This window comes from Eriocheir sinensis, chromosome 59 (genome assembly GCF_024679095.1).
Source record: "Eriocheir sinensis breed Jianghai 21 chromosome 59, ASM2467909v1, whole genome shotgun sequence".
NCBI lineage: Eukaryota > Metazoa > Arthropoda > Malacostraca > Decapoda > Varunidae > Eriocheir > Eriocheir sinensis.
In genome coordinates, this window is record NC_066567.1 from 9,715,617 (window position 1) to 9,738,100 (window position 22,484).

The window sequence follows — 22,484 nt, forward strand, 5'->3', positions numbered from 1 at the left end:
TGTGTAACGATGAATGAGTGTTGCAAATTGTGTGGTGGGAAATTGTGTTAGGCGAATTGAACAACCAGGAAAAAAAAAGATAGAAAGCCTTGTAGTACTTCGGTGGTTCATGTTCGTAAATGTATCGGGCTCACTTTACGACGATCTCACATTACGACGATTTCACATTACGACGATCTTACATTACGACGATCTCACATTACGACGATCTTACATTACGACGATCTCACATTACGACGATCTTACATTACGACGATCTCACATTACGACGATCTCACATTACGACGATTTCACATATTACGACGATCTCACATTACGACGATCTCACATTACGACGATCTCACATTACGACGATTTCACATATAACGACGATTTCACATTACGACGATCTTACATTACGACGATTTCACATTACGACGATCTTATATTACGACGATCTTACATTACGACGATTTCACATTACGACGATCTCATATTACGACGATCTCACATTACGACGATCTTACATTACGACGATCTTACATTACGACGATCTCACATTACGACGATCTCACATTACGACGATCTCACATTACGACGATCTTACATTACGACGATCTCACATTACGACGATCTTACATTACGACGATCTCGTACGACGATCTTACATTACGACGATCTCACATTACGACGATCTCACATTACGACGATTTCACATATTACGACGATTTCACATTACGACGATCTTACATTACGACGATCTCACATTACGACGATCTCACATTACGACGATCTCACATTACGACGATCTCACATTACGACGATCTCACATTACGACGATCTCACATTACGACGATCTCACATTACGACGATCTCACATTACGACGATCTCACATTACGACGATCTCACATTACGACGATCTTACATTACGACGATCTCACATTACGACGATCTTACATTACGACGATCTCACATTACGACGATCTCACATTACGACGATTTCACATATTACGACGATTTCACATTACGACGATCTTACATTACGACGATCTTACATTACGACGATCTCACATTACGACGATCTTACATTACGACGATCTCACATTACGACGATCTCACATTACGACGATTTCACATATTACGACGATTTCACATTACGACGATCTTACATTACGACGATCTTACATTACGACGATCTCTCATTACGACGATTTCATATATTACGACGATCTCACATTACGACGATCTCACATTACGACGATTTCACATATAACGACGATTTCACATTACGACGATCTTACATTACGACGATTTCGCATTACGACGATCTTATATTACGACGATCTCACATTACGACGATCTTACATTACGACGATCTCACATTACGACGATCTCACATTACGACGATTTCCCGTTACGGCTATTTCCCGTTCGACAATTTCCCGTTACGACAATTTCCCGTTACGACTATTTCCCGTTACGACAATCTCCCGTTCCGATTATTTCCCGTTACGTCTATTTCCCATTACGACCATTTCCCGTTACGACAATTTCCCGCTACGACCATTTCCCGTTACGACAATTTCCCGCTACGACCATTTCCCGTTACGACAATTTCCCATTACGACCATTTCCCATTGCGAGTATTCCCCATTTCGACCATTTCCTATTACAACGATTTCACATTACAACGACTTCACATTACGACTTTTTCACATTACGACCATTTCTTAATACGACTACCTCCCGTTACGACAATTTCCCGTTACGACAATTTCCCGTTCCGACTATTTCCCGTTACGACTATTTCCCGTTACGATTATTCTTGACATAAGGTTAGGTAAAGAGTGAAATAGGTAAGACAAATTGACCTTTACGAGTTATTAAGGTAAGAATAAGCAAGTCTAGGGTAAGTTAAAGGCTTGGGTAAGAAAGGGTAAGCTAGAGACATAGAGATGAAGTTAAAATGAAGGTTAAGTAATGTAAATAAGGTAAGAAGGATAGGGTAGGAATTTATGAGAGAGAGAGAGGTGCAGTTTAACAATTTAGGAAAGGAAGACTCGGAAAGAGAGAGAGAGAGAGAGAGAGAGAGAGGCGAAAAGTGGAAGAGGGAAGAAGACTGAGGAACAGAGGAGGAAGAGGAGGAATAAGGAAAAGGGGAGGAAAAGGACCGTAGAGTAAAGGAGGAAAGGAAGGAAGGAAGGAGAGCGGGAAGGAAGGAAAAGATAAATGGGAAAATGAAAAACAGAAGAATATGAGAAAGAAAAAAAGAAGAAATGGGGATAGAGAGAAAAAGAATAATAGAAGAGAGAGAGAGAGAGAGAGAGAGAGACGAAGGAACTACAGAGGAAAAGGAAACTATGAATGAAGGAGAGAAGGAAGGAAGGAAAGGAGGGAGAGAGGGAGGAAACAATAGAGAGAGAAATGATACACACACACACACACACACACACACACACACACACACACACACACACACACACACACACACACACACACGTACACATTCCCCCCTACAAAAAAATAATAATGAGGTTAATTGCGAAAAAAAAATATCACATTAAAAAAAATCATAAACACGTAATGAGCAAATCCTCCTCCTCCTCCTCTTCCTCTTCCTCTATCTGGGTCACTAGGTTATAAATGTCGTGAGGGGGAGGTCAAAGTGAAGGGAAAATGAGAGGGTTGGGAACTGTGAGTGATGGGGTGGGTGGTTGTGGGTGTCTGGGGAATGGGTCGTGAGGGGGGAAAGGGAGGGAGGAAAGGAAGGGAGGAATATATATGGTGGGAAGGAAAGGGAGGAGGAGAGGAAGGGGAAGGAAGGGAGGAAGCGTAGGGAGGGTATGGGGAAGGAAGGGAGGGAAGGGGTGTAGAGGGAAGGAAGGGAGGTTAGAGAGGGGAGGGAAGGAAGGGAGGAAGAGGTGTAGAGGGAAGGAAGGGAGGTTAGAGAGGGGAAGGGGAGGAAGGGAGGAAGAAGTGTTGAGGGAAGGAAGGGAGGTTAGAGAGGGGAAGGAAGAGAGAAGGGGGAAGAAGGGGAAATGAAGGAGGGAAGGGAAAGGATGTTAGTATGTATTGTGTGTGCAAGGATGATGTAAGGATAGCAGAACCCTCCCCTCCCTTCCCTCCCTTTCCCTCCTCTTCCCTCCCTTCCCTTCCCTTCCCTTCCCCTCAATTGATTAGACCTAACTCATCCTTCCCCTACTACTACTACTACTATTTGTAATTGATGTTTTTCTTATCATTATTGAGTTAAGGAGGAAAGGGAAAGATTCTGATTGGGTATGGAGGAGGGAGGGAGGGAAGAGGGAGGGAAGAACTGTGTACCTTCAAGACAGTATGTTTCTTCAATTGTAGAAAAAAAAAATCTCATTATGGCCTTGACCAACCACCTGGGGGAAGGGATTCACATTATATACAAAAAAAACACACATTATAATAGGCCTATCCCAGAAAGCTGAGGGTTTGGTATATAAAAAACTATCCCATTAACCTTCATTCACCTCTCCCCCGCCCCCCCAGCACAGGTGACGCCCCAGTCCTGGCATGGCAGCGGCGGCCGTGGGTGGCGGGGAGTGGTGGCAGGGCGAAGGTGACGGACTCTCGGCCAACCTGACGGTGCTCGCGGCGGCCCAGCACGGCACGGCGGGCGGGGCGCTGGAGGGGACGGACCTGGCATGGGCGGAGGGCTACAATGACAGCCTCTCCACGCCCGCCACCCCAATGCCCCTCGGGAACACCACCGCCGCGCCCTCCAGAGGCACCCCGAAGAAGATCGAGTACTGTACAGAGTGGCCCGGCGCGAGTCTCATGCTCTTCCAGGTGCGTCGAGGTGGGATGAGTTTGGGTGTAGGGACCAGTGGACTTTTTTTTTTTTCTTTATTGTAAAAAACGGAAGTAAAAGGTATATGTCTGATGCTTTTCCAAGGAGGTAGAAGATTGAGTGCTGTATGGAGTGGCCCGGAGCGAGTCTCATGCTCTTCCAGGTGCGTCGAGGTGGGATGAGTTTGGGTGTAGGGACCAGTGGACTTTTTTTTTTTTCTTTCTTTTTCTTTACTGTAAAAAACTGAAGTAAAAGGTATATGTCTGATGCTTTTCCAAGGAGGTAGAAGATTGAGTGCTGTATGGAGTGGCCCGGAGCGAGTCTTATGCTCTTCCAAGTGCGCTGAGGTGGGAAGCGTTTGGATTTACGGACCCGTAGGCTTTTTTTCTTTCCTTTGCTGTAAAAAACTGAAGTAAAAGGTATATGTCTGATGCTTTTCCAAGGAGGTAGAAGATTGAGTGGTGTATGGAGTGGCCCGGAGCGAGTCTCATGCTCTTCCAAGTGCGCTGAGGTGGGAAGCGTTTGGATTTAGGGACCAGTAGGCTTTTTTTCTTTCCTTTGCTGTAAAAAACTGAAGTAAAAGGTATATGTCTGATGCTTTTCCAAGTGGTTTGAGGGACCAGTAAGCTTTTCTGTTCCTTCTTTTTTAATTTTGCCCCTTGAGTTGCCTCCTTTATCGTAAAAAAAGAACGTATGTCTGATTCTTTTCCAAGGAGGAGGAAGATTGAGTGCTGTACAGAGTGACCAGAAGCAAGTCCCATGTTCTCCCAGGTGGGTTGAGGTGGGATGAGTTTGAGTTTAGGGATCACCAGACACTTTTGTTTCTTCTGTTTTTTACTCCTTTCTGTAAAGCGGGTTATTTTATTAGCGGGCTTTTTTATTGTTTCCTTTTTTTGTGCCCTTGTGCTGTCTCCTTTGCTGTAAAAAAAATAAAAATAAAAGAGAAAAAAAGTTGTGTGCTCCAATTTCTATTCACCAATCTACCCAGTACAGGTTTCCCTTGCTTGACAATTGTTAGTTTTATGATATTTCACTCTACACGATCATCATTCTTTAATTACATTTGTTTTTTTATGTTTTTCTTACAGCAGAGGAGTCAGTTCAAGGGCATAAAAAAAGGAAACAAATGTGAAAAAAAGCCAGCTCCTTACGATCACACAACTTCACACAACTTCACTCTGCACTGGTTTAACTTCACTCCTTGTCACATTATACTTCACCTTTTTCTTCGTCCCTTCCCAGGTGGCCAACTTCATCTGCCTTCTGGCCTTCCTGGTGCCCCATAACTTCCGCCTCTCCGGGCTGGTGATGCGGTCGGTGCTCAGCGTGGGTGTGCTCCTCTTCACCCTCTGGGCCGGGCTTGACCTCTGCGCCATTGACATCCTCGCCTGGAACCTTTCTTTTCTCCTGGTCAACGGCGCGCACGTCCTCTACCTGACGTACTCGGTGTGGCCGCCCCGTGTGCACCCTGACCTCCTCGACCTGTATGATAAGGTGTTCCGCCCCCTTAAGGTGAGTACGGGGCGGGTGAGGTTAATTAGGCCAGGTAAAGCTAGGTAAATTGTGCGATTTTTTTTTTTTTTTTTTTTACAAAGGCGATGTCTCTAGGTGAATTGTTTTTTTTTTTTTTTTTACAAAGGCAACATCTCAAGGTAAATTGTATGAGTTTTTTTATACAAAGGCAATATCTCAAGGTAAATTGTGTTTCTTTTTTTTTTTTTACAAAGGCAACATCTCAAGGTAAATTGTATGAGTTTTTTTTTACAAAGGCAATGTCTCAAGGTAAATTGTATGAGTTTTTTTTTACAAAGGCAACATTTCAAGGTAAATTGTATGAGGTTTTTTTTACAAAGGCAACATCTCAAGGTAAATTGTATGAGTTTTTTTTTACAAAGGCGATGTCTCAAGGTAAATTGTTTCTTTTTTTTTTTTTACAAAGGCAACATCTCAAGGTAAATTGTATGAGTTTTTTTTTTTACAAAGGCGATGTCTCAAGGTAAATTATGTGTTTCTTTTTTCTTTTTTTTTTACAAAGGCGATGTCTCAAGGTAAATTGTGTTTCTTTTTTCTTTTTTTTTTACAAAGGCGATGTCTCAAGGGCAACAAAAAGACTGTATAAAAAAAAAAGCCCGCTACTTGCTGCTCCCACAACAGAAGATAGTGTAGAGTGGCCGAAGAAGAGGTCAATTTCGGGTTTATTTTTCTAAGTGGCTGTTTAAACGTCGAATTTTACATGAATTTTGCTAATGGGAAGGCGGTGGCTGAGTCGTCAAAGTAACGGCCTCGTGTTCAGGAGGACGCGAGTTCAATCCCCGCCCGGTGCCACCAAGCTGGGATTTTTCAGCCGCCGCCGAGTGGCTTAAAACTACCCACATGCTGTCCAGAAGACCACCTATCAACCCGGACTCTAGATTCTAGGATCAAAGATGAGCTCTGGGAGGGCAGCATGAGCCAATGCAAGATGGCGCCACTATAAACACTCGCCTGCGCCAGAACGGGCTGGGCCGACCATCAGGACCTACCGGAAAGAAGCCTTGGACCGACCATCAGGATCCACCGGGAAGAAGCCTACCGGCGCAATAGGCTGCAATGTTAAAAAAAAAAAAAAAAAAAATGTAGGCCTACTTTTGGGGCTAAAACTCACATATATTTTTTAGAGTCAAATAATATTATCGCTCTTAAGAATCATTTATTAAGAGTAGCAGGAACAGCACATAGGCCTACTCATGTGATAGTCAGGATTTTAGTTAGTTGTGGGGTAGATTTTAGAACATGTATAGTTTTTAGAGCCAGAAATAATAATATCGCTCTTAAGAATCATATGTTAACAGGAGCAGGAACAGTACATAGGCCTACTCTTGTGATAGTCAGGATTTTTAATGTTTGTTGGTTGAGGGGCAGATTTTAGAACATGTATAGTTTTTAGAGTCACAAATAATATTATCGCTCTTAAGAATCATATATTAACAGGAGCAGGAACAGTACATAGGCCTACTCTTGTGACGTCAGGATTTTTAATGTTAGTTGAGGGGTAGATTTTAGAACATGTATAGTTTTTAGAGTCACAAATAATATTATCGCTCTTGAGAATCATATATTAACAGGAGCAGGAACAGTACATAGGCCTACTCTTGTGATAGTCAGGATTTTTAATGTTTGTTGGTTGAGGGCATAGCTGGGCGTTATCGCGATAAGTTATCGCGATACTTTATCGCTGATAACAAAATCAGGTTATCGGCCATCCGCTACTTATTTAAATATATATCGGTATCTTCGTTACTTTTGTAACCAAACTAGCGATAATCGCTACTTTTTCCCGCCTTTCAGAAAAAAAACGTCTCCCTACTGGGCATGCGTGACTCAAAATCAATATATCAAAGAGAAAAATCATTTAACTTTGCCCCCAAAATGATTATTCACTGCCTCAAATTTGATATTCCATATTCGTTTGTGAGCATGCCATGGTATTGAAGGCACCAAGTGTTGTGTTATTTGGTGTCCCATCGTCAAAAGCTGGTGCTTTTGTTTACGAACACTGGTCTCTCGTGAACTACACATGTTCAGACCAGTAAGCGTAGCCCTGCACAGTCTCACAAAGCTTTTTAACATATCAAGAGTTGCTGGAAGGCATAATCAGAAATACAGTACCACCATCCTCGCTGTTTCTAGACACCCAGTACATATAAATACAACTCGTACAGTGTCGTTCTAGAAACAGCGGGGATGGTGGTAGTGGTACTGTATGTCTAATTAAGCCTTCCAGCAACTCTTAATTACGGTTAAAAAGCTTTGTGAGACTGTACAGGTCTACGCTTGCTGGTCTGAGCAGGTTCAGTTCACGAGAGGCCAGTGTTTGTAAACAAGAGCGCCAGCAAGCGCCAGCTTTTGACGGTGGGGACGCCAAATAACACAACACCGGTTCCGGCGTTTCTAGTATTACCGTCCATAGGTACATGTCAACGTGTGGTTTTCAGGTTTTGTAAGTTTTCTAAAATACAGATAATGAAAATTTGAATTCATCTATGTTTTTTTTATTTGAAATATCAATATAGTATCGTTTTCGCCTAGCGGATTTATCGCTAGCTAGTATCGGAATTGTGGATTTATATCGGGTATCGGTTATCCCCTATATTTGTGTCTCCAGTTAACGAGTATCGGTTATCACCGATAAGGTTTTCCATTATCAGTCATCGGTTATCGGGAATAAGGTTTTCTGTTATCGTGCCCAGCTATGGTTGAGGGGCAGATTTTAGAACATGTATAGTTTTTAGAGTCACAAATAATATTATCGCTCTTAAGAATCATATATTAACAGGAGCAGGAACAGTACATAGGCCTACTCTTGTGACAGTCAAAATTTTTAATGTCTGTTTTTTGAGGGGCAGATTTTCGGGTGTCAAATTTCCCATGGATTCTACTACTTTGGGGGCTTCATTCCAGTAAAAAAATGAATAAAAAATATAAATAATTAATAAATAAAATAAATGATAAATACATACACAGGAGCAGTAAGTAGCTGGCTTTTTTTTCATTATTGTTTTTTTTTTTTTTTACGCCCTTGAACGGTCTCCTTTGCCTTAAAAAAAAAAATACAGGTGAGTAACAACAGGTGCCTTTCTCGACAGGTGAACCGTCAGAATTTCCGGCACCTGGTGAGGGAGGCGAAGGTGCTGTGGCTGGAGGCGGGGGAGACTTACGCCTTGGAGGACATCACACCCGCAGACGAACGGCTCTCCATCCTACTCACCGGAAAGTGGGTGTCGCGTGTGGGTGTGGGTGGGTGTGTGTGGGTGTGGGTGTATTTACCTAGTTGTGAAATACAGGAAAAGAACCGTACTATAGACTCGTGCTGTCCCGTCTCCATAACGCTTATTATCCAGTTTGGCTTTAAATTCATGAATCGTTTTTGCACACACAGTCTCCTCGTCAAGTCCGTTCAGTGTTGTTATGCGTCTGTATGGAAAACTATTATATCTTGATGTCTCTCCTGCAGTCGCTCTTCTTCAATTTCTTACTATTGCGTCTTGTTTTTGCACACACAGTCTCCTCGTCAAGTCCGTTCAGTGTTATGCTTCTGTGTGGAAAACTGTATATCTTGATGTCTCTCCTACAGTCGCTCTTCTTCAATTTCTTACCATTGCCTCTTGTCACACTCCTGTCACGTACCACTAAGTCTTCCCTGTCCAATTTCTCCAATCCTTCTTGTATCCTGTATAATGCTATTGGGTCTCCTCTCCCTCTTCTTCTTTCCAGTGTTGTTAGTCCCAATTTCTCCAGCCTTTCTTCATAAGTATGTTGTCTCAGAGTTTCCGGAAGTTTGGTCGCTGCTCTCTATTCTTTTCAACTTGTGTGTGTGTGTGTGTGGGGGGGAGGGGGCAGTTCCATAGTCTAACAGTCTTTCTCAGTGCTCAAACCAGACCTTATACTAAAGAGAATTCCTGTGTAGTTTCCTCATGTTTTATATCTTTAATATCAAATGCTACATGAAAAATTTTTTTGTAGTAGTTTGTGTTCATTTTACAAGCTTGCGAATGACTTACCTTCCGTGTTCCCTCCGTCTCTCTCTCTCTCTCTCTCTCTCTCTCTCTCTCTGTTCCTGTTCCTTGCTCTCTTTACATCTTTTCTCCTCCTTCTCTCTCTCTTTCTCTCTCTCTCTCCCTGCAGGCTGAGGGTTACCTGCGACTCCACTCACCTGCACTATATCCTGCCCAACCAGTTCATTGATTCACCTGAGTGGGAGGCGTGCCCGGATGACTCGGATGAACTGTTCCAGGTGGGTCTAATTATAATGCCAGGTTAAGTTAAGTATGGAATGTACATAGCATCACAAAAGTAGGTATAAGGTATAAGTATTGTAAGGGATGAAAAGATTAACAGAGAACCGAATTGATGACAGGGTTTGGGATAAGGAGAGATTGATAGATAGATAGATAGATAGTTTAACCCGGTAGCAGCGAGGATCATGTATCTTAATGGCCCCTCTAAGCGAGTAAAATGAGAAAAAATCATCACTCACACAAACCATTTCATAACATATATATCAAAGCATTTGGGATCAGTTTATGTATCATCTATTTTGGGGGGTTCAAATCATGGCACACATTTGGCCCGTCGTTGCTACTGGGCTAAGAATGCAGCTTTTGTCTCTCTCTTTCTCTTCCTTTCTTTCTTGCGAACATCCGAGTGAAAGTGTTGATCCCACGTGTCGTTTCAGGTGACGATCGTGGCGGAGGAGAAGAGTAAGTATCTCCGCTGGAATCGCGCTCGCCTCCGCCAAGTGCTACGCCTTCGGCCCTTCCTGCACGCCATCATTCATAATCTCGTCGGTGAGTTGGCGTGAATAAATAAAGTTCCTATCGGCTAACTATTCCTTAACTGCTTCCTCATGTAAGATAAAAGAAAATAGAAAAAAAATGCCTAATCCCTCATGAACAAAGAAAAAATATCCTTTTCTTCCTCACCCGTATATATAATGAAAGAAAACAAAAATCCCTCACCTAATCCCTCGTACTTAAACATGATCAAAGAAAAATATCCTTCACCGGCCTCCTCATCCGTATATATAATGAAAGAAAACAAGAAAATCTCACCTAATCCCTCGTACTTTTGTCCTATAACGCAAGAAAAACAATCCTTCCTCTGACCCTCATCCTTTCTCTCGGCAGGGAAGGACATCACCACCAAGCTGTACTCCCTCAATGAACAGCTTGGTGTGGGCGGTGCTGGGGCGGGGGAGGGGGCGCGGGGGGGCGTGGGGGCGCAGGACGTGTGGCGCGGGGTGGTGCAACGGTCCATGAGCCTCGACACGGTCCACACGGGAACTAAGGGCTTCGTGCGGTCGCTGGCCTGGCGCGCGTCACACCGGCGGACGTCTGCGACCTACTGCGATAGTCTGAGTGAGTATCCTATTGTGTCCTTGCCTCTCCTTCCTTTCTCCTTTCCTTCCTTCCCTTTTGTTTCCTTTCCTATCCTTTCCTGTCCTTTCCTTCCCTTTCCTTTCCTTTCCTTTCCTTTCCTTTCCTTTCTTTTCCTTTCCTATTGATTCCTGTCCTTTCCTTTCCTTTCCTTTCCTTTCCTGCCCTTTCCTTTCCTTCCGTTTCCTTTCCTTTCCTTTCCTTTCCTTTCCTTTCCTTTCTTTTCCTTTCCTATTGATTCCTATCCTTTCCTTTCCTTTCCTTTCCTTTCTTTTCCTTTCCTATTGATTCCTATCCTTTCCTTTCCTTTCCTTTCCTTTCCTTTCCTGCCCTTTCCTTTCCTTCCGTTTCCTTTCCTTTCCTTTCCTATCCTTTCCTTTCCTTTCCTTTCCTTTCTTTTCCTTCCTTTTCCTTCCCTCTCCTTCCCTTTCCTTTCCTTTCCTTTCCTTTCCTTTCCTTTCCTTTCCTTTCCTTTCCTGTCCTTTCCTTTCCTTCCCATTCCTTTCCTTTCCTTTCCTTTCCTTTCCTTTCCTTTCCTTTCCTATCGATTCCTATCCTTTCCTATCCTTTCCTTTCCTTTTCTTTCCTTCCCTTCCTTTCTCCTTTCCTATCCTTTCCTTTCCTTTCCTTCCCTTTCCTTTCCTTTCCTTTCCTTTCCTTCCTTTCCTTTCCTTTCCTTCCTTTCCTTTCCCCTGCCTTCCTTTCCATTCCATTCCTTTCCTCTTCTTTCCTTCCTTTTCTTTTACCTTCCTCTCCTTACCTTTCCTTTCCTTCCCTTTCCTTCCTTTCCTTTCCCTTCCCTTTCATTCCTTTTCCTTTCCTTTCCTTCCCTATCGATTCCTATCCTTTCCTTTCCTTTCCTTTCCTTTCCTTTCATTCCTTTTTCCTTTCCTTCCTTTCCTTTCCTTTCCTTCCTTTCCTTTCCTTCCTTTCCTTCCTTTCCTTTCCTTTCCTTTCCTTTCCTTTCATTCCTTTTTCCTTTCCTTTCCTTTCCTTCCCTATCGATTCCTATCCTTTCCTTTCCTTTCCTTTCCTTCCTTTCCTTTCCTTTCCTTTCCTTTCCTTTCATTCCTTTTTCCTTTCCTTCCTTTCCTTTCCTTCCTTTCCTTTCCTTCCTTTTCTTTCCTTTCCTTCCTTTCCTTTCCTTTCCTTTCCTTTCCTTTCATTCCTTTTTCCTTTCCTTCCTTTCCTTTCCTTTCTTTCCTTTCTTTCCTTTCCTTTCCTTTCCTTTCATTCCTTTTTCCTTTCCTTTCATTCCTTTTTCCTTTCCTTCCTTTCCTTTCCTTCCTTTCCTTTCCTTTCCTTTCCTTTCATTCCTTTTTCCTTTCCTTTCCTTTCCTTTCCTTTCCTTTCCTTTCATTCCTTTTTCCTTTCCTTTCCTTCCTTTCCTTCCTTTCCTTTCCTTCCTTTCCTTTCCTTTCCTTTCCTTTCCTTTCATTCCTTTTTCCTTTCCTTCCTTTCCTTCCTTTCCTTCCTTTCCTTTCCTTTCCTTTCCTTTCCTTTCCTTTCATTCCTTTTTCCTTTCCTTTCCTTTCCTTCCCTATCGATTCCTATCCTTTCCTTTCCTTTCCTTTCATTCCTTTTTCCTTTCCTTCCTTTCCTTTCCTTTCCTATCGATTCCTATCCTTTCCTTTCCTTTCCTTTCATTCCTTTTTCCTTTCCTTCCTTTCCTTTTCTTCCCTATCGATTCCTTTCCTTTCCTTTCCTTTCCTTTCCTTTCGTTTCCTTCCCTTTCCTTCCCTTTCCTTTCATTCCTTTTTCCTTTCCTTCCTTTCCTTTCCTTCCCTATCGATTCCTATCCTTTTCTTTCCTTTCCTTTCCTTTCCTTTCATTCCTTTTTCCTTTCCTTCCTTTCCTTTCCTATCGATTCCTATCCTTTCCTTTCCTTTCCTTTCCTTTCCTTCCCTTTCTTTTCATTCCTTTTTCCTTTCCTTCCTTTCCTTTCCTTCCCTATCAATTCCTATCCTTTCCTTTCCTTTCCTTTCCTTTCATTCCTTTTTCCTTTCCTTCCTTTCCTTTCCTTTCCTTTCCTATCCTTTCCTTTCCTATCCTTTCCTATCCATTCCTATCCTTTCCTTTCCCTTCCTTTCCCTTCCTTTCCTTTCCTTTTTCCTTTCCTCTCCTCTCCTCTCCTCTCCTTCCTTCCTTCCTTTCCTTCTTCCTTTATCCATTATTTCTACATTCATATCCTTATTCCTCCACCCTTCCTTCCTTCATTCCTTCCTTCATCATCACCTCCTCCTTCTCCTCCTCCTTCATTTTTACACATAACTTTTTGACACTTTCTATTACTCACATTTCATCTTTTTTTTTCTCTCTGCCAAGTATGTAATGTGATTTTTTTAAGACATATAAACAGAAGCAGTTTTTGTGTTTGTTTTGTGGCAGTAATACATTTTTTTTGTAGAGGAACACATTTTTTTTTTATACAAGATAGAGTTCGAACATTAGTACAGATGAAAAGATAACGGAAAATTGAATGAAGAAAGAGTTTTGGGATAAGGAGAAATTGATAGATAGATAGATAGATAGTTAAATAGAAGAATAGGAGGAGAGAGAAGAGAAAAAGAATGAATGAAAAGCTGGAGATTGAAGTCCACTGGAGGAGGAGGAGGAGGAGAAAATGTAAAGTAAGATGAAGTAAGACTGGAAGAAAAAGATTGATAGGGAAGGGAAAAAGGAAAACTTCAAGAGAGGAGAGGAAGATAAAGTGGAGGATAAACAGGAAAAGAGGAAAAAGAAGACAAGGAATGAATGAAAACAGGGAGTCCATAGAAGGAGGAGGAGGAGGAAAAAATGAAAATAAAGATGAGGGGAAGGGAAAACACAAGAGCAGAAAGAAAAGAAGGTAGAGAGGTAAGGAAGAAAGAAGAAGTACAAGAGAAGAGAGGAAGAAAAGGTAGATGGTAGACAGGGAAAAGAAGAGGAAAGATGACCAGAGATAAAAGGGAAAAAAAACATGGAAAAGGTATTAAAAAACGATATAAATTAAGAGGAAAGGAAGAGAAGTGAAGGGTAGAAATATATGAGAGATTTAGAAAGAAGTGGAAAATAGAGAAAATGGGAGAAGGAAGAAAAATTGATAAAGAGAGAGAAAATAATGGAGAGAAATAAGAGACACAGAGAGAAGGGAATTAAATATAGATAAGACACAGTTAGAGAGAGAGAGAACAAGAAAGCAAGAAGGAAATAGAAAAAGGAAGGAAAAGTGAAATTAAAGAAAGGAAGAAAAATTATGAAAGAGAGAGAGAGAGAGAGAGAGAGAGAGAGAGAGAGAGAGAGAAGGAAAGAAAGAACGAAAGCAAGAAGGAAATAGAGAAAAAAGGAAGGAAAAAGTGAAATTAAAGAAAGTAAGGAAGAAAATTATGAAAGAAAAACAAAAGAGAGAGAGAGAGAGAGAGAGAGAGAGAGAGAGAGAGAGAGAGAGAGAGAGAGAGAGAGGAACAGGAATGCAGGGAAGGGAAAGGAAGGGCAGCGAAAGCAATTAGGTGTCAGGTCTGAGTTAGTGTTCCTCCACAGACCTTGCCGAGCCTCTACTGGAAAGGACGGCAGGTTATCAGTGACGTCACGCCCCCAGTAAGTCCTCCAACCCCCGCCCCCCCTGGTCCTGTACCCCCCACGGCCCCACCATTCCCCACCACGACCCAATGTACTCCGACCTTGCCCACTGCTCCCATCACTGCCCTGTCTACCCCCCGTGATGACCTTTTACCCATGTCGCTATATATGCAACCATGGCTATGTTTGTGCCTTCTTGTGGCATTATATATGATCCCTATGGCCTTATGGATACCCGTGTACCCTCCCATACCATCCCCATACCCTACCTGTACCCTCACATCTATGGCTTTGTAACTATATGAGGCTTACCATGTTATAATGTTCGTTAATGTATCACTCATGTATTTTTTATGTTCCCTTTATGGGCTGGAAACTCTTATTCTGCTACTGGTTTTCTTTCTTTCTCTTCTATACGAGTCTTACTATGCCCTAATGTATCTTATTGTATCACTAATGTATTTTCTATGTTCCTTATATGGCCTGAAAACTTCTACTAAACTCTACTTCTACTTATTCTACTGCTGTTTTTTTCTTTCTCTTCTATATGAGGCTTACACTATGCCCTAATGTATCTTATTGTATCACTAATGTATTTTCTATGTTCCTTATATGGCCTGAAAACTTCTACTAAACTCTACGTCTACTAATTCTACTGCTGTTTTTTTCCTTCTCTTCTATATGAGCCTTACTATATGTCCTAATGTATCTTATTGTATCACTAATGTATTTTCTATGTTCCCTTTATGGCCTGAAAACTTCTACTAAACTCTACTTCTACTAATTCTACTGCTGTTTTTTTCCTTCTCTTCTATATGAGGCTTACACTATGCCCTAATGTATCTTATTGTATCACTAATGTATTTTCTATGTTCCCTTTATGGCCTGGAAACTCAATTCTTAATGGTACTGTATTTCTCCTACTCTCAAAACACATGATTTTTTAACTTTCGTCCTCCTCCTCCTCTTTCTCCTCCGTGATCTATTTTTTCACTTGTCTCAAAACACACTATTTCTCCTCCTTCATCCTCCTTCTCCTCCTCTTCCTCCTTTATCAAGCTTTTTCCTGCTCTCAAAACACACTATTTCTTCTCCTTCATCCTCCTTCTCTTCCTCTTCCTCCTTTATCAAGCTTTTTCCTGCTCTCAAAACACACTATTTCTTCTCCTTCATCCTCCTTCTCCTCCTCTTCCTCCTTTATCAAGCTTTTTCCTGCTCTCAAAACACACTATTTCTTCTCCTTCATCCTCCTTCTCCTCCTCTTCCTCCTTTATCAAGCTTTTTCCTGCTCTCAAAACACACTATTTCTCCTCCTTCATCCTCCTTCTCCTTCTCTTCCTCCTTTATCAAGCTTTTTCCTGCTCTCAAAACACACTATTTCTCCTCCTTCATCCTCCTTTTCCTCTTCTTCCTCCTTTATCCAGCTTTTTCCTGCTCTCAAAACACACTATTTCTCCTCCTTGGTCATCCTTCTCCTCCTCTTCCTCCTTTATCCAGCTTTTTCCTGCTCTCAAAACACACTATTTCTTCTCCTTGGTCATCCTTCTCCTCCTCTTCCTCCTCCTTCATCTTGCTTTCCCCTGCTCTCAAAACACATGATAACTTAACCCTGGTCCTCCTCCTCCTCCTCTTCCTCTTCCTTTATTTAGCTATACCCAATATCCTCATCTATGTAACTATTTCCTATGGTTCTTGTACATTTAATAGCTTTTTCTCCTCCTATGGCACTTTGCATCTTCATAACACCTCTATTTTATCCTTTTCCAGCTCCTATATCTATGTCGTTTCAGGCTTTTCTTTATCTCTGTATCTGTCCCTATGATTCTTGTATATTCAGTAACTTCTCTTCTATCAATTACACTTTGCATCCTTCTCTTAGATGCCTCAATTTGATCCTTTTCCAGTTCCTATATCCATGTCGTTTCAGGCTTTTAATTATCTGTCTACCTATGTCGCTATGGTTCTTGTATATTCAGTAACTTCTTCGTCAATTTCACTTTGCATCCTTCCTACACAATCCTATTTTATCCTTTGCCACCTCCTATATCTGTCATGTCATCCTTTTCCTTATCTATGTACCTATGTCCTTATGGTTCTTGTACACTCAGTAACTTCTTCAATTTCACTTTGCATCCTTCCTACAGAGTCCTCTTTATCCTTTTCCACCTCCTATATCCATGTTGCATCATCCAGTTCCTTTCCGCCCATGTCCCTGTATCCCCTGGCCCCTGGTGCTCCCGTGTCCCTCCCTGTGTGCCTCTCGGTGGGCTCCTGTGTTCCCCTTCTCCTCGTTGTTTCATGTGTTCATTTGTATCTTTCAGGAATGGCAAGACTTTATACGTGTACTGTTTGTTTACGACTCTTAATGTTGCCTCTTTCAGTGTCCTTTGAGGGGGGAGAGAGAGAGAGAGAGGGGGAAAAGTGTGTGTGTGTGTGTGTGTGTGTGTAGTGGCGCTGTGTTGTAGTGTTGCCGTGTGTGTGTGTGTATGTGTGTTGCCCTCCTTGGTGTCCCCCTGGTATGCTCTGCCCCTGCTCTGTCTCCCGCTGTTGTTGTCATCGTTGCCGCTGCCGAACACCGCCCACGGAGGCCTCGGCGGGTCTCTGGGTGCCCATCCCCTGCCGGAGTGCCAGGGAGTTCCATGTCAGGCAGCACCGAGGCACTGAGCCGGTCTTTGCCAACAGGGTCGTCACCAGGCCGGTCAGGGGACGAATCCAACTCATCAGACCCAACCCTGCACGGCCAGCCCTCACCCAGGCCCCACAGGGACCTCCAGGAGCTGAGGGGGCTGCAGGGGGCCGGGCTGCTGGGGAGTGAGCAGTTCGGCCGCCCCCACCGCCAGCTCCAGCAGCAGCCGCCCCTGCCGCCGGGAGGACTGGCGGTTGGCAGCAGGAAGGGACAGCGGGACAACGTGGTGAGGTGTGTGCCCCCGCCACCGCCGCCTCCGCCACAGCCTCCCACCCCCACCCCCGCCCTGGCCGAGGTGAGGGCCGGGGCGGGGCTGCCTGGCCTGGCCCTGGACGACCCGCACCTGGTGGAGACGCCCGTCTGACCACCGCCTGCCCGGCCTGCCCTGCCCTGCCTGCCCCGGGTGGCCTGTAGTGCCTGTTTAGTGGGTGCCAGCATGTGGTCGCCTCGCCTGCCACCCGCCAGCAATGCCTCGGTAGGGCACCCCCGGGCACCCAGCATGGCCCCCACACAGCCTATGCCACGTTGCCTCCCCTGCATCCACACACCCTGCCTCACCCTTTCTGGCCTCCCTGTCGCACCCTCCACCCTGCACGCTGCCACTCTCGGCCACACTCAGTAGACGTCTAACACAGCACACCCACACAACCTGACCTGCTTGCCCTGCTTCCCTTACCCTCCCCTCACCCCTCACCCCTGACCCCCAGCCCCCCTCAGCCTTCATCTTGGGGTGTGATGTCACTTTGGGCAAGAAGCTAATACCTGCACCCAATCAGTAGAGCGGATATTGACCTCACTGGTGGACTAACAAGCCAGAACCGCCCCGACCTGACCTCTGCGCTGACAGGTGCAGCGGCCACTGGGATCAAGCTTACCTGAGCCAGAGGTGATGTAGGGGCTTAACGAGGGCTGTGAGGTGAGTCTAAGAGCCTTTCCCTCACTGCAGACACACCTAGCGGCCTGCAGCACCAGAGTGATAGTAAAATTCACCTTACTGACCTTACTGACCTTTACTAACTAACACCTTTGCTAGGATTTTCTGCAGCATTTCATCTGAAGGCTGCATTCAAATTAACAAACATATCTTAGTACAGGAGACCCTCAGTTTAACGTAAATTACTAATGAGATTCAGACTAAATGGTTGTGTTATTTCAATTGGATTTATCGATTCGGGACTAGTGTGACTTATTCTTTCGTGTGTGTGTGTGTGTGTGTGTGTGTGTGATTTCGACATTTTGACAGCACAGAAAATATACTCCATTTCTTCTCACAATCAAAATTTTACTCGTGATGTGATTTTGACGTATTGACAGCACAGAAAATATATAGTTCTTTTCAGTCAAAATTTTCCTTCCGTGATCTGATTTTGAAGTTTTGACAGCACAAAAAATATACCCCAGTTATTCTCACAATCAAAATTTTCCTCTTGTGATGTGATTTAGAAGTTTTGAGAGCACAGAAAATATATGTCAGTCCTTCTCACAATCAAAAAATTTTCTTTCTCGATCTGATTTTGACGTTTTGACAGCACAAAAAATATACCCCAGTTCTTCTCACAATCAAAATTTTCCTCTTGTGATGTGATTTAGAAGTTTTGAGAGCACAGAAAATATACGTCAGTCCTTCTCACAATCAAAAAATTTTCTTTCTTGATCTTATTTTGACGTTTTGACAGCACGGAAAATTTACCCCAGTTATTCTCACAATCAAAATTTTTCTTTCGTCATATAATTTTAACTTCGAGGATGAAGGCTTAAAAAAATGTCACCCAGTTGTTTTCTAGTGTTATTTTGGCTTTGAGAATGAAAACATGAAAAAAAAATATCGCCCAGTTAATTGTTTTCTAATTTTCCGAAGGGCGCATTACTTCAACCTCAACACCAAGCACCTCTCGTTTGGCCGCTCTATACTATCTTCTGTTATGGGAGCGGCAAGTAACGAGCTTTTTTTTCTACGCTCTTTTTGTTGCCCTTGAGCCGTCTCCTTCATTGTAAAAAAAAAAAAAAAAAAAAAAAAGGAGGGTCTACCACACAACACACCATCTCCGGCAGGCTCGGTCACACTCGCCTTCCCTCACTCATGCATTCTCCGCAGGTTCCACGGCATCCCCAACACGTGATGCCCTATGCCAGAAGAGCCCTAGGACGTTGAAGTCTCCCCGCACATCCTCTAGCAGCAAGGCGCCCCACACCCCTGGCAGGACGCACAGGAACGCAGCAGTGGAGGTGGAGGTCGCTGTGACAAGCCTCGGACACCAACGGAACAGGACTCCCCTTTAGTGGCTTCGCAGGGTGGTGGGTCGCAGAGTGGGCCGACCAGCTCACCCCCTCAACCCTACCCCTAAGTTTTGGTGTAGATTTATAAGGGGGTTTCGTCTCTGCTGCACCCTTATCAAAAAGACGTATTGCGTATATTAATAACCTGCCAGCAGTATACATTCACGGCATATTCTTATACGTATGTGTGGTGTGATTTTCTTCTCTACTCGTGCTCGGAACTGATTTGTTGGTGTGTCGAAAGGTGTGTGAAATTGGGATGTGTTGATGGTTGAGGAGGAGGATGTTTAGAAGATGGGAAGAAGATGAGAAAGAAGAGGAGGAGGTGATGGTTTTTGAGAAGAAAGAAGATGAAGAAGGTGTTGTTTTTTGAGAAGAGAAAAGGAGGAGAAAGAGATGGAGAAGGAGGAGGAGGTGATGATTTTAGAGAAGAAAGAAGAAGATGAAGAAGGTGCTGTTTTTTGAGAAGAGAGAAGGAGGAGAGAAAGAGAATGAGAAGGAGAAGAAGGAGGAGGAGGTTGTGATTTTAAAGAAGAAAGAAGAAGGTTTAGAAGGTGATGTTTTTTGAGGAGAAAGAAGAAGGTGAAGGAAATTTTGTTTGAAGAAGAATTGAAGATGAAGGAGGTTTTGTATTTTGAGAAGAGAGAAGGTGAAGAAGAAGATGGTTTTAGAGAAGAGAGAAGAAGAAAGAGAAGATGATTTTAAAGAAGAAGGGGAAGAAGGGGTGATAAATATGTGTGTCAGTAAAGGTCTTTACACAGAATGGAGGAAGACGAGGAAGAAAAGGAGATGAAAAGTATGTGTGTGTTTATGATAGAGAAAAAGGAAGAAGAAAAGGAGGGAAGGGGAGACATGTATTTTAGTGAAGGCCTTGGCTCAGTATGGAGGAAGAAGAGGAAAAAGAGGAAGAGGAGGAAGAAAAGGAGACAAGTGCGTATGTTTGTGAAAGAGAAAGAAGAGAAAGAAGAGGAAGAAAGAGAAGACATTAAGTATATGTGTGAGTTAGTGACGGTCTTTGCTCAGAGATATACGAGTGGAATTTTGGGGGTCTCGCTGCATGACTTATAGAAGAGACTCGGCACAGCCTTATTATCAGGATGTCTCGGAAGCCTTGTAGTGCGCGGCTGAACGGAGGAGAGAAAGCGAAGTCGAAAAATAGATCTCAAAACGTCGGATGCGTTGGCCGTTTGTGCACGTATGTGTGTGTGTGTGTGTGTGTGTGTGTGTTCCATCATACTTGAAACATTGCATAGGTTTTTGTGTACTTTCTTTGATGCGTCGTAAGTTATTAGATGAGTTTGCGACATGTTTAAAGTAATGGACGGATTTTACGAGAGAGGGAGAGAAAGAGAGGGAGAGAGAGAGTGTGCGAGTTTACATTAAGGGTAAGATTATTACTATTTTCTATTTATTTATTTGCATTGTGAATTATTAGACAAGTTTGCGACATGTTAAAAGTAATGGACGATTTTTACGAGAGAGAGAGAGAGAGAGAGAGAGAGAGAGAGAGAGAGAGAGAGAGAGAGAGTTTGCAAGTATGAATTTATTTTTATTCTTTTATAGCTGTGTCCCTTTACTATAGGACCCGAGGGCTGTGCTTTTGGAATTCGAGAGATGTTACGTAATTTTAAAAAGAGTAAAAATTACCTGTGTGTGTGTGTGTGTGTGTGTGTGTGCGCGTGTGAACCTAAATAGCATAGACGCCTCACATTACATTCAAATCCACAAACACCCACATCCATACATAATAATAATGATAATAGTGATAATAATAATGTTGTGGGGGAATTACATAGATATTCCACAAGGCCGGGCAAGGTCAGAGTCACTTGAGCAGGTGCGAAGTATCGTCACTCGCCCGAACCTGACTCTCAGCTCATTGCACGACCTGCCTGGGACATGTCCGTTCTAGACTAGGATGTGCTCATCAATTTGTACTCATCCCCTGAGCATCTGGATCTGGTGCAGTGCGTAGTGCAGCTAACTATATATCTACACCTTTTTCTTCGTCTAGGGGCTGTTACATATGTATTATAGTCAGACTCGGCGGTGAAGTCTTGTTGGGTGGGACTCGGTTGGGCCACAGTACTGCCAAACCTAGATTTCGGGGTAAGGTCAGAAGTTGGAGTAGCTACCATTGCGTATTTATTTATTTGCATTGTGAATTATTAGACAAGTTTGCGACATGTTAAAAGTAATGGATGAGTTTTACGAGAGAGAGAGAGAGAGAGCGAGAGAGAGAGAGAGAGATCTTTGCTGTTATTCTAAAAAGCAACAGTACATTCATAGCACTATAGTAGAGACTTCTTTAATGTATACAACTGTACAGAGTCTCGGACCCCTCCCAAACGGACTTCATATTTGTGTCTGAGTATAGTTAGCGAGCATACCCTGACTCATATATCATGTTTCCAGTGGCTGTGGTGAGTGTGTTGACCACCTAGCACAACAAGACCTGACCAAGCCTGCTCACTCATTCCTAACCTGACCTGACCTGACCTAACCTAACCCAACATCTAGATCAGACAGACACCCCCAGTCATACCTTCCTATCCTTTTTCTAGACCCATCAACACGAGATCACACCTGCCCACTCATTCCTAACCCAACCTAACCTAATACTTCTCCAAGATCAGACACACACTTTTATTCTCAACTCTGTCATTACTTTCTACACATCAGCACCAGATCAAACCTACTCACTGTCATAACCTAACCTAACCTAACCCAACCTAACCTAACACTTCTCCGAGATCAGACACACACTTTTATTCTCAACTCTGTCACTATTTTCTACACATCAGCACCAGATCAAACCTACTCACTGTCATAACCTAACCTAACCTAACCTAACCTACCATAGCCTTCTCCTGGATTGGACAACTTCCCGCTCATTCTCACCTTCCTATCAAGATTTTCTACACATCAACACCAGATCAAACCTACTCACTCTGTCTTAACCTAACCTAACCTAACCTAACCTAACCTAATACTTCTCCTAGATCAGACAGACACTTTCATTTTCATCTCTGTCATTACTATATACACTTCAACACCAGATCAAACCTACTCACTCTGTCATAACCTAACCTAACCTAACCTAACCTGACCTAGCCTTCTCCTAGATCAGACAGACACCCTCATTTATACCTTCCTATCATTATTCTATACACATCAACACCAGATCAAACTGTGTCTTAATCTAACCTAACCTAACCTAACCTAGCCTTCTCCTGGATCAGACATTCG

At 43.2% G+C, this 22,484-nt stretch overlaps 1 protein-coding gene across 7 annotated transcripts in view; it reads left to right on the forward strand.

Moving 5' to 3' along the window:
- Positions 1-20,463, forward strand: part of LOC126985562 (blood vessel epicardial substance-like) — a 30,007-nt gene extending 9,544 nt beyond the window's left edge. The window contains exons 2-10 of one of the 7 annotated variants that reach the window (XM_050840702.1): positions 3,500-3,799; positions 5,043-5,312; positions 8,426-8,553; positions 9,465-9,573; positions 10,015-10,126; positions 10,466-10,696; positions 16,955-17,874; positions 19,054-19,594; positions 19,687-20,463. In XM_050840702.1, coding sequence (XP_050696659.1) covers positions 3,524-3,799; positions 5,043-5,312; positions 8,426-8,553; positions 9,465-9,573; positions 10,015-10,126; positions 10,466-10,696; positions 16,955-17,322 — 1,494 coding nt within the window. In that variant the 5' untranslated portion in view covers positions 3,500-3,523 and the 3' untranslated portion in view covers positions 17,323-17,874; positions 19,054-19,594; positions 19,687-20,463. Of the gene's footprint in view, positions 1-3,499; positions 3,800-5,042; positions 5,313-8,425; positions 8,554-9,464; positions 9,574-10,014; positions 10,127-10,465; positions 10,697-14,233; positions 17,875-19,053 lie in introns of those variants that run through there. The other 6 variants (XM_050840703.1, XM_050840699.1, XM_050840700.1 and 3 more) reach the window with 6 other exon arrangements.
- The last annotated feature ends 2,021 nt before the right edge of the window (positions 20,464-22,484 follow it).